This window comes from Chaetodon auriga, chromosome 14 (genome assembly GCF_051107435.1).
Source record: "Chaetodon auriga isolate fChaAug3 chromosome 14, fChaAug3.hap1, whole genome shotgun sequence".
NCBI lineage: Eukaryota > Metazoa > Chordata > Actinopteri > Chaetodontiformes > Chaetodontidae > Chaetodon > Chaetodon auriga.
In genome coordinates this window covers 19,536,227-19,548,114 of record NC_135087.1, presented here as the reverse complement: position 1 = coordinate 19,548,114, position 11,888 = coordinate 19,536,227, and the positions used below count along the sequence as shown (strand labels likewise).

Here is an 11,888-nt window from a genome sequence, read left to right as displayed (position 1 = left end):
GAGTTCCACTGAAAAATAAAACACAGGCAGAAAAAAAATGATTTCTTTTGATACACGTTGCATTCAGATGTATTTTTCAGTGACGATCTTCTGACTTTTTCTCCGTGTCAGTCTTTTTGCAGTGACAGGTTGTCTCTTTTTTTTCCTCATTCAGTATTTTTCCAGTGTCACTGCTCTTCGGTTTCCAGTCCCTCTCATGGTTTTGGTGTGGCGAGGAGGGGTTTTATCTTAGGGGAGGGGGCAAGGAGAACATGATTTACATAATCTGCATACTAATGTCGCCTACACACTGCGCCACTTTCAAAGCCGTCAGATTGCTGTGCTGATCACATTATACGACTGTCTGTCTAATGTTTGCTGTGAGGGAAGCGGCGCAGTGGTCTTCATGTTCATGCCTCGGTGTTGTGAGCTCGCTGTGTGTGATGGATTAAAACAGTTGAGACTCCGCTGTTAGCCGCTGCACCATGTCCCACTGCAGATTTCATTCTGAGGAGCCTTCATTTTCCTTTAGTGGGTGTTTTACTGCTCTCGAGTTTACGGCCCCTCACAGGAACAAGAAAAGCTCTCTGTGATAGAAAAGACACACGTCCAACTAAAAGTAACTGACAGAATAGGATTAAAGCAAATACATTAGATTTATTTTGTGCTGCCATATATTCTTTTTACAAAAAATGTGTGTCATGGCTCAGTGAGAACCTGAACTTCTTTAAGAGGGCTGAAAAAGGGGGAACAAAAGGGCAAGAGGAGCTTCTATAGACATCCATGAGACTATCAAAGATGCCGGGCTGGTTGTCACCGACACTCTGTCTGACCTTAGTTCCAAGAAGTGTTGCAATCCCAGAATTATGTTTCGAGATAACAGACTCCATTTTCACGAGCTGCCACAAACCCTTACAGCAGGCGTCACAGCGAAACCTGCACGGACAGCCGTGGAAAATGTCCCTCTGCCATAGCTTTCATGCCAGTGGTGAAGTGGCTGTTCTGTAAGCCAGCTTCTAATGTTACACCAGCCCGTTAAAGCAACAGCAACAGTTTAGCTAATGCAAGACACACATCCGAGGTTTCTATCTAACGCCTCACTCTCTCTGCGTCCTCGCTCGGTGCACTCGCATCAAAGGTGAGGAGGATGGAGAAGTCACGTCTTGCAGTTTGCTGGAACAGTCTGACAGGTAGAAATATTAGCAATCAGTCTACTGTTCATTTATTCATTAAGATAAGATTTGTGATTATTAGATATGAGCAGGGGTGTCAAATTAAGGCTGGGCACACAAGAAACCCCCCCCCCCCTCACATTTAGAATTTATTGCTACATCCAACCCACAAATACATTATTGATTTTCCCCAGTCTTTTATTTTAAACTAATCATTTCATTTTCCTCGCAAGATTGCAAAATCAGAGCGTAAAATGGCTCCTTAGTTCACATTTAAAGCGAAGCGAGTATTTTTCAGCCTCTTTCACCTCATAATTGTGGCTGTTCTTTGGGTCATTCTAACATTTGTGCATTTGCCACCTCAGCTTGAGAAACGCAGATTCTGGCAATTATTGTGCAGTTAGCAAAAAAATGGCTAATCCAGGGGGCAAGTGTTTGAAATTCAACTTCATGAATCAAGAATCTCTACAATGCAGCTGTCGAGTGCTTAGGTACTACGACTCACGGCCTGTGAGAATACAACCCAGGCAGAAATACACCACAATTTTCCTTTGCATCCTGCACCAAACTGCGCAACTTCAGACAGCTAAGACCAACAGTGCTCTGATTTACTGCAGCACACCTGACACCGAAATGCCTCTCTAAATTAAAAGAAATGCTGACCCGGAGGATAGATGGTTACAGTTTCCCCCCCCCCCCCCCTTTATCTGACGGTTGACAGCGCAGAGAGAGAGACAGGAACATGAGCAGAGAGAGAGGGAACAAAAGCCGGGGTTGAAGCAGGGACATTGCCATTATGTGATATATGCTTTAACCATCAGGTGGCTGAGGCAGACGGACACTTTAATGAGAGGTGGATGAGGTGGATGATGATTTTCTTTATTTTTTTTTTCTATGTTCGTATCTGCAAGGAGAAAGCTGCTGCGCTCCAGAGATAAAGTCTCAAGCTGCAGCATATACATTACTCTACTAAACATGCAGAGCAGTATATTGGGGGATGCAGCAGAGGGAGTTCATTCTTCTCACAGCAGCAGAGAAAAACCTAACCAGTGGCCCCCTGGTAATTCAAGGTTGAGACCCCTGGATTAGAAGCTGCTGGCATCCTAACATACTGGTTAGACTTCAGTGATTCTGTTACATGTTTGGAAGCTTGCTAATAGGCAGGAGAAGCTTTGAAATGGGCTTGTAATAAATCATTTTTAATCAATATTTTGAGTCAAATCATTACAGTTCACTTTGCTATAGTTAGTTGTGTAGTAAACAGGATTATGTACAGTGAGCTGGTCATTATTGCACATAAGCCCTGACGGGGTGAACAGAGACCCCAGCAGGATTATCCCTGTATTGTAAACATGTCTAAATGTAGAGGCTTGTGCAGCTGCCAGCACGTATTTGCTAGCGATAGCAAACTGTATTCCTTGGGTGCCAGCTGTGCCAGAGCTGCTCTCCATCATGCTAAAAAGCAGACTGGGGTCTTTCTTCATGAACTTACGGAGATCATTTGTCTCCCATCAGGGATGAGCTCTACGCTCAGGACAAAGTGCTGATGGTGCAGCTCAGCGCTCGCTGCACTGTGATGCAGAGTTTCACCCTCATCTCATTTTGTTCTACTGATAACAAACCATTTAAATACAAGATACATCGGTTTGGAAGTCAAACAGCAAAATGGTGTATCACAGCAAGACCTGTTCATTATTTCAAAAGTTACATCCAAGGTAAAAAAAATAATAATAATAATGGCATTTTGTCCTGCTTTGATTTTCAGGCAACAAAGGCATCGCCACGCGGAGTCTGAATTCAGACGCTCCACTGTGCTCCAGTGGAGCTCCTCTAACTGCTTTCAATGTCTCCATTTCCATGTACAAGCCACAGTGTGTGCCCTGTCTTCTGTTCAGAGCTGCTTTCTCAAAGAATCAAAGACGAGCAACATTCACAACGTAAAGCCTTATTCTAGCCAAGGAAGTGGCTTCAGTGTGCAGTTGGAGACGTATATTCAGTGACCACTTTACAAGCGACGCGTGCACAGCCTACTGCAATCCAACTGCTCTGCTGTAAAGTCTTTTATGATGGCTATAATATTTGACTGTGAGATAGAGGAGTTAATTTTATGTTTCAGCATGAGATCAAAGTTAGTGATGTGTTGATGTGTTGAAGTGAACTGCTTTATACTCAGAGGTGTTGCTAGTATTCCATTCATGTATGTAAAGGACAAACAAATTAGAAACACCTCTCACTATAGTGTGGTGCAGTACAGGAACCTCAGTAATAAAAGATCTGAATTTAACAACAAAAACTGAACATTATCAACCTTGTAATGTACTGAGCTGCAACAGATTGGGCAAGCAGGTGACTTGATACCTCACGATAACTCACAAGCATCAGTCGAGATATTAGAACTTTTTCTCTTTTGGCTCCCTGCATGGGGCAACCCGTCATTTTCCCCAGACTGTGACTGCCTCAGACTTTGAACTGAGGGTTCAGCACCTCAAACACTAAGACGTGCACGCTGAATTGCACACGTCACACCAAGCAAGAGCAAAGAGACCACCCAGAAACACAGCAGAGATGCAGCCACACGAGGTCCCCAAACAGCTGCATGTGCAACGAATCCTTGACCCCTCCATCATCCCTGCAAGAGCTGGCCCCCTGTTTCTGCCCTCCACACGTCACTAAAAAAAGTATCCAAGGTCTAAAGCATCTCATCTCCCGACTCCTCAGGCCCTGCCTCCTCAGCAGCAGGCATGTTGGTTGGCTTCAGGTGTGAGGTCAGCATTTCTCCTCCTCAGCAGTGATCGAACTGGGCATGTGCCATGTTCAAGTCAAATGGGATGGATGGCAGCAACCGGGCTTCATTCAGCCTCCTTCAGCTGCACTCACACTCCACTGCTTTGCACATTTTTGCATTAGGCAGGGAGTTAGTGGAGTCAGACGCTGTCACACAATGGCTCCTCATAAACCTATGAGTGATGTCGCAGAGACCACGTCCATGACTACAGTGTGTGGAGTTGACTTGCGCGTTGCTAAAACCTCTTTAAAAGGCCAAAAGGATTCTTTCTCCCGGGCAAACAAAGACTTTTCAGTCTCTATACTGTATTTGATCTTTTTATTCTCCACTTTCACTTTTGGCAAAGCAAAATTGGACAAATTGTACAAGACAAAGTGCAGACAAACATGATTCTGGAGAAGGAACAGTCCTCGCTCTGTCCATCAGCGGTCAGATCTGATGTTGTTGTATTGCTCAACTTCACTACCCGCTTCAAATCGACAGGACAATCAATACTTTCAAGGGTAAGCTAAGGTGAAGGTTTGTGTATTATTTTTGATGATGTGCTGTCCTATCCGAGTGTAACTTTGTGCATTCAAACACAAATAATTTCTGCTTGGATACAAAATATTTTTGCTATAAATGAGGCTCCAGGTGCTCAGTGTATGCCCATTAGAATAATGATGTTTTTTGTTAGTAATGGTCTGTCCGATATCACTGCTTCAGCTTGTATTTGTTTGGATATTTTAAAGATCTACAGTTTGTGGTACTCCACTGATGGTTTCATCTCCTTTTTAATCTTTGAATCAATTTCTTGGTCAGTAGTTTGGACATTGGCTTTGTTCCTCCTGTTCAGACTACAAAAATAAGTAACAACAAGCATAGAAAAGAATTAAAAGCAACCATTCAAACATGTCTTTCTTTCACAATCAAGGCCTGTGCCCAGGCTGGCGGTAAGCAAACAACGCCACTCCAGGAGCAGGCTTTTTCAGCTTTGGCTGAGACGAGGCCCAGTGCAATCACATGGTAAGTGAACAGACGTGTAACTATTTCAAAGTGCTTGTGCGATTTCATTTGCAGTCCCTGAGGACGACTCTCCTCTGTACTTTATGAACAGTCCAAGAAGTAAACCTCTTTTTCATTAGTGCAGCCACACTTGATAATGGCCCGCAGCCAAAGAAAAAATACAGAGCCGTGGAGATAAGACGTCAAAGTAGAATAGAATATTTTATTGTTTACAAATACTGTTATTTTCCACAACATGTAAATGCTTCAGACCGAATCCCTCTTCCACACGCATACTTCAAATATACATACATAACAATCTATCATCATCTATGACCCACAAGAACACAGCGCCAAAAAACTTTCATACCCACTGTGGAATTTGTAATCACTCATGCTGTAATACATTTGGGACTGCAGATACACCAAAATAAGAGAGTCTATCTAAAGAGAAGATGTGAAATATGGAACACTAACAAATGCCACAGCAATGATCACAGAGATGGCCTTAATGCAGATGAGAAGCTATTTTTAAAAGGAAAAGAAGTGTTGATCCAAATGTTTAATAAAGGCTGCGCTTTCAAAACGCTCCCTCGTTTTATCTTGGATCTGTGTTTTTTTTTTTTTTTGGACAACCTTGGTCTCTGACCAGACCACCGCCACTTTCCAATCACAGGGGGCCTGACCAGACAGATCAATGAGAGAAGGCCATTCAAGATTCTACGGCTATGGCTGGGGCCTGCACGGCCTAATTGGATGGTACATGAGTGTTTTACTGAAAAGCGGGCCTGTTTTCCACATGCACAATCGATGACTTGTTCTCTACTGAGCTGCCCAGACGACTCTAATCAAACAGCAAACTCCATCGCTGAAACTTCTGGACGATTGCATATTTCCTGTGTCAAGCTGCTTTAATTGAGTGTCAAATACAGCGTGCCACAACCAAAGCTCTGAAATCTGGGCTTGAACAGATGCGATGATCGGCTGTCAGTCCAGGTGCCGTTTCAAATTACACCATCGCATTCTGATTTTTTCTAAACGCTGAAGCTGTGACACTGCTGTGACAGCTCGGACACGTCCGCGGAGGACGGAGGCTCCTCGACCCCGACAGGTTTCACTCAGGTTTATAATCAGGCTTCAATTGTCAAGAGTGTTCCCAGCTCAAGCTAATATATATCCATAAAGGGAACCTATTTCATAGACTGTGTACGTACATCACTGCCTCGACAACGTTTGTTGTTTGTTTAGTCCGCTGCTTGTGTAGACTGAACAGACTGTGGCTGAGACTGATGTACAGAGGAGGAAACGTCCTCTGTTGATGCAGCTGTACTCTGACGGAGGTTGATATGAGATCTAGGCTTAATTAAATCTTACTTAATTGACATTGATTCATAAAGTGAAAATGCAGTTTTGACTCAACTCTCGTCAATTATCTGTAAGCCTGATGACAACACAGGAAAAAAAAAAAAAGTTTTTCGTGCTTCAAAGTGCTCTTAAGACACACATGCACACACGCACATAATCACTAACACATGCACACTTTTGGTTAGAGAGTAGGCTACATCACCACCCAAATCATCTGATAAAAATCTTCATTTGATGTGATTAAAATTAGCTTTGGGTATAGAAATAGCTTTCATGTGTGCACATCCATACCGTCCACTATCTTATCTCATATATCATATCATTTGTTAGTGCAATCAGATTAAAATTAGTGCAGTGTTTTTCTTCCTGTTTCCCCCCCAGTGCTTCCCGCCAATACAAATTCTAATTGAAGAATTTCAAACTAATTCTATAAAGTGCTTTTTCCGCCTCCTGCATTTTCCCCAAAATTAAACATAGCAGTCTAAATTTTGACCTATTGATAAGTGACTCTTTTACTGTAACGCACGCCTCCTCTGGAAGAGCACAGAGAACTACGTAAATGAATAAGAAAACAATGTGCGCTGCAAAAAAAAGAACAGGAAGCTTAAACTTAGAGCTTTTGCTTGGGAAAGATCGTAAAAGGAAAATCAAAACATTTCCCCGCTCTGCTTCCCACAGTCCTCAGCTGTTTTCATTGACCAGGCGAGAGCCGTTGATGCCACGGTAGGTGACGCGGCTGGGCCGGACCAGCACGCCGTGGCCGGGCCGACAGGTGAAGTAACGGCGGCCGCCCACCGAGCCATCATTCTTGCCTTTGGGGCTTCGGAGCTCCAGACCGAGCCAAAGGCCCGGGGCAAAGTCTGCTGTGCCCAGGTAACGGATGAACGCCATCTCGTTGGCGCTGCTGAGCAGCACCTGCATGCCCACGTGGAGGCACACCTGTCCGACAGAGCTGGGCGAGGGGCTGGACCCGGTTGTGCTCCCGGGAACGCTGACGCCACCGCTGAGGGTGCTCCAGCGCCGACGATGAGGGTTGGAACGACTTCTTTTTTTTTGATGAATTGTGGGAGCAGAGGGGAAAAATGCAGCAAAGAAAGATTCATGAGAAAAAGTATGCAGAGTAAGAGGATACCTCAGAAGTAAGCAGCAGATTCACGGCGGTTTGGTGCGGATTGCTCTTCAGTTCCTTGTTCTCTCTCATTATAACCACAATCATGCACAGGTCATTTAAAAAAGGAACCTTAGCTGATTAATACCACTGTTTCTTATTGGTATTGATTATGCCACTGCTGCAGGGGATTAGGATGAAGCTGAAAGGCTTGGGGAGGGTGAAATGTGAGGGCTGTGCAGAAAAGAGAGGCACACCTGGTAACAGGGCTCCTTCTGCTCGTCTCCTTCGGGGCGGCGATGGCCGATGATGTGCTGAAACTGCGACGGATTGTCCCTGCGTGGCAATCACAAGAGTCAAGTACTCCCACACGGAGTCTTGCATAACAATGACTCCACAGCACTCACAGCATAAAAAATGCAAAGACACATTTCGAATTAATCTCAGTCAAAGATTGCAATGAAGGCAGAGCTCTCACCATTGACTGGATGGCTGAGGCGTGAGGAGGAAAGCTCTGAAAGACAATCGACAGATCCGTGGATCCTGTGAGAAACAGAGCGAGACACAAACGCGTAAGTGACATCATATACCGATAACATTCAGGTGTCCTCGCTGAGCAACCCGCCAGATTTGAGCTCTCAGATGACTTTTACCAAAGCCCCTGATCTTAATTAGCTTGTTAGTTCTACGCCTTGTTCACAATCACCATAGGGAAAGGTCAGGTGACGCATATTTCAAAGCTTCAGAAATTCAGTAAGACGGCCCGAGAATCTCACAGAACTAGAAAGAAAGTAGAAACAAACACTGGGAGAGTCTAAGCTGGCTACAAAAAGCCTTTACAAGCTGTGATGCCTGCCACAAAAGTAATCTTTCTTTAAATATTAAAGAAATGTGTCATCTTAAACTTTGTGCTGTTTGTAAATCAGGTCATCTTTTACTCACTTAGTTACTCACAGTAACAGAAATTCTGACCCAAACTTTTGTCACAGTACATTAGAACGTCCATTTTGGAAATCCATTCAAATACCAGCACACATCTGAGACAGTCTACAGTTAAAAAATAGACATGACATCCTCTCTGACAACAGCAAGAAAAAAAAGACCATTTCTGCTGCCAGCACAAGAGCACCTGTCCCACTTACTGATATTTTCTTAAGATGCTACGAGATGATAATAACGTAAGAGCACTGAAAGCCATTAAGACGGAGACTGCCAAAGGCAGAGAAATGAGCAAAAGAGGAAGAGGGTGATACCTTGTTTGCTCAGGAATGCAAGTGGAAGGGTACAGACACAAAAATGAAGGGGGAGGTAAGAAAAGCTGTTTGCTTTCCTAATGGGCTGTGATAGCGGCTGACAGGAGAAGAAAAGAGAGGGAGAACCAAGTTGCAGGATGGAAAGAAGGCGAGATTCTCCGTTCGATGGAGGGAAACCATGTGTTCAGTTGAGCACGCTCCAGGGTTAATGAGGAAAAAACAGGAGAGAGGCACAGGACAGGAATAGGGGACAGCAAGAAGAGCTGACTTTGCAAAAAGCAGCCTTTATCTCATGGAAGACAGTAAACAGTGGGCTTAAAAAAAAAAAAAAAAAAAAAAAACAGGAGGAAAAATAGGGAGAGCAATACAGAGGAAGAGGAAATCTCCCCCCTTAGTGGTGGATCTGCATTAAGACGAAGCACAAGCAGCAAAAGGAGGGTGAAGAGACTAATTAGTCCCAGGTAGAAAGACGGAATGTGTTCATTTAACCAGCAATCCCTCAAATCTGGACAGAGATCTCCTCCAAAACAAACTCATCCACTACTTCAGAAGTCAGCTGCTCTTTACGCTGTAATGGCTTGCAGTGCAGCTATGACACGCATTAGACACTTGAGAAAATGTGTTTCTGTTTCTGTTCCATTCAATAAAAGGGTCAGTAGAGTTTACTCACTTGCAGGAAATGTGAAACAAAAACAGAAAAATGTCTAGCAATGCTAACAACTTAGCGGCTTGTGAATATGTATGTCAGACCAAGCCTTGCAGGGTCTTTTCAGGTTCAGGCTCAGTGCAGGTTTGCAGACTTGGAGAATATATGCCAGGGGGGCGTTGAAGTTTTTCTGTTTATCCTACCAAGACAGTTCATGTTGGCTTTTCCTTCAATGTGTATCTGTTTTTCAGGCACAACTAGTCCAGCTGACTGCAGCTAATGGTGGTCAAAATCTCTGCAACAGTGTGATTAACAGAAAAGGAAAGAAGGAAGCGCCCACTGTTTTCCATTGCTATAATAGGCCTCCCATATTGCTCCCTGCAGCATTGTTTTTTTTTTTTCCCCCGACAGCACATATATCCAGGAACAAAAACAAACAACAACAACAAAAAAAAAGACAGGCTTGCGAATATAAATGCATCCACAGTTCTGCCACTTATACTGTCACTAAGTCCAGTTAATCTCCAATTTGTGACACTGGGAGTCTTTTCTGTACAAGCATAATCAAGCACAACTCATCCGGCTGGATGTCAAAATACGACTTCAAACTTTTCTGTTTTTCCAGCAGCTTCAGGTCAAAATTACGATGTACAACACCCGACTACAGGAAATGTCTCGACAAATCCATAAACATTTCGAGATCACTCTGATCTATCCCACTTTTCTAACACTCAAGTCACGGCTGAGGCAGATTATTATTTACTGACATTCATTATGATTACAGGCATCGCGCCCGTGTTCAAACACACACCCAAGTGAAATATGTATAATTCAAATTTTTCTCCTCTTTGGTTTTGCATGCTAATATGTTTACTGTAATTATATGTCTAGTCAGCAAATACTAGCTTGAATGCGTGACAAGACCACACAGTGCACATCAGAGAGCTTTAGAACTACTACTACAGCATCTACTGCAACATTTCCAAGACAGGCTTCCTCTTTACCACTATGAAATAAATAAGGCTAGAAAGTGGAAAAAAAAAATAAATAAATCTAATACATCAGAGTGGCCAGACCACTGTTGCAACCGCACATAAATAACTAGGTCAGATTGTCAACATGTAATGCTATCAATACTAAAACTCTGGAGGATCTTATCTCCTCAAATGTCGATGGCAGAGACGATGCTGTCGCCACTGGTTATAAATCTGAGCCGATCAGCATGACGTCTAGAGTCCCCCTGAGTGTGATTCTCCGACCGCTATCATTCGACCCGTACACCTGTTTTGTATATCATTCTCATGCTCGTCTTTGTGTGTGTAAGGCCCTTTGAATTTCCCTTGTGTTTGAAATGAGCTATTGCATATAAATAAAGCTGCGTTGCCTTACAAGAGGCTGATTAGACGCCTCAAGAGACGAGTACTTAAACTGAGCAGATGTTTTGAATGGAACTGCCACCAAAAATGACCTTAAGTCAGTAAAAGATGATGCAAAAACGTTTCAATATCAGTTTGTCACAGAGAAGGTTATTAATGAAAATTTTAGAGACTTGGCTTGAATTGAAGTTGCACTGGTCCAAACAAAGAAAATATTCAGCAGCACCATTTAGCCTAATTCTAGTTACAAGCATGTAACAAATACACAATGTCAGTCTTTTATTTCCATATCTTAACTCTCCCATTTCACTGATGCATGAACAAACCACTCCAAAAGCTATTAAAGTATTATGATAAATACGAACTGTCACCAAACCATTGCCTTTAAAGTGAAAATGAAAATGAACTAGATGTCAAACTGCTGAACTCTGCCATTTGCTTTGTTGAGAAATAAAAATTGTGACATTAAAAAAAAACAATGATATGAGGAAGGGTTGGAAATTCACCTTAGCTGACAGCCAGTCTGACAGAGGCAATTCACTTCACACACCATCACACTGATGGCACTGTTCTGACCAAACAAAACATTATGAAAACATTTACATCAGATGTGTGATCAGACGCTTTGAGTGGCTGCACAGTTAAAGCAGCAGAACAGTAACTTGGTCTGGGTCCATACAGGATGCATTCGTCTCAGCAGCACTTCATAGTAATGAATGTATTTGTCCCATATATTTACGGAACAGTTTAAGATGCTGGGGTTCTCACGAAGTGCAGCTATAATGTGGTGTGCACCAGGGGTCTATTCTTGGACCACTTTGCTTCCTCATTCATACAGTATAATGATTTACCAAATGTGTCCAACATAGTTTCTCCCATAATGTCTGCAGATGACAGAACACACTCTAATTTAACCCTATCCCCTGAAGCCAACTTTGCTTTATCTGTTTTTGTGGAATGGTTCAAAGCAAAAAAGTAGTAAAAATCTAACTTAATCATTTTCAGTGACAAAAGGACCTTGAGAATGATGAAACGGCTCAAGTCAGAGCAACTAAATTCCTTGACGACTCAAAGACAAGGAAGTTCTTGATGAGAGCTCTAGCTGGAGAGAACATATGATTATGTCAGTAAAAAATTAAATATATTAGTATAATTAGGAAATGAAGTTATATTGTAGACAAACGATCCCTTCATGCTCTTTATCATTATATCATTATCTT

At 42.8% G+C, this 11,888-nt stretch overlaps 1 protein-coding gene across 7 annotated transcripts in view; it reads right to left on the bottom strand.

Moving 5' to 3' along the window:
* Positions 1-5,123: 5,123 nt before the first annotated feature.
* LOC143332272 (CAP-Gly domain-containing linker protein 4) overlaps positions 5,124-11,888 on the bottom strand; it is a 36,346-nt gene continuing 29,581 nt past the window's right edge. For 6 of the 7 annotated variants that reach the window (XM_076749617.1, XM_076749623.1, XM_076749621.1 and 3 more), the window contains 3 exons: positions 7,872-7,936; positions 7,651-7,729; positions 5,124-7,330 (listed from right to left, as the gene is read on the bottom strand). In XM_076749617.1, the coding sequence (XP_076605732.1) occupies positions 6,967-7,330; positions 7,651-7,729; positions 7,872-7,936 (508 nt within the window). In that variant the 3' untranslated portion in view covers positions 5,124-6,966. The remainder of the gene's footprint in view (positions 7,331-7,650; positions 7,730-7,871; positions 7,937-11,888) is intronic. The other variant, XM_076749620.1, reaches the window with a different exon arrangement.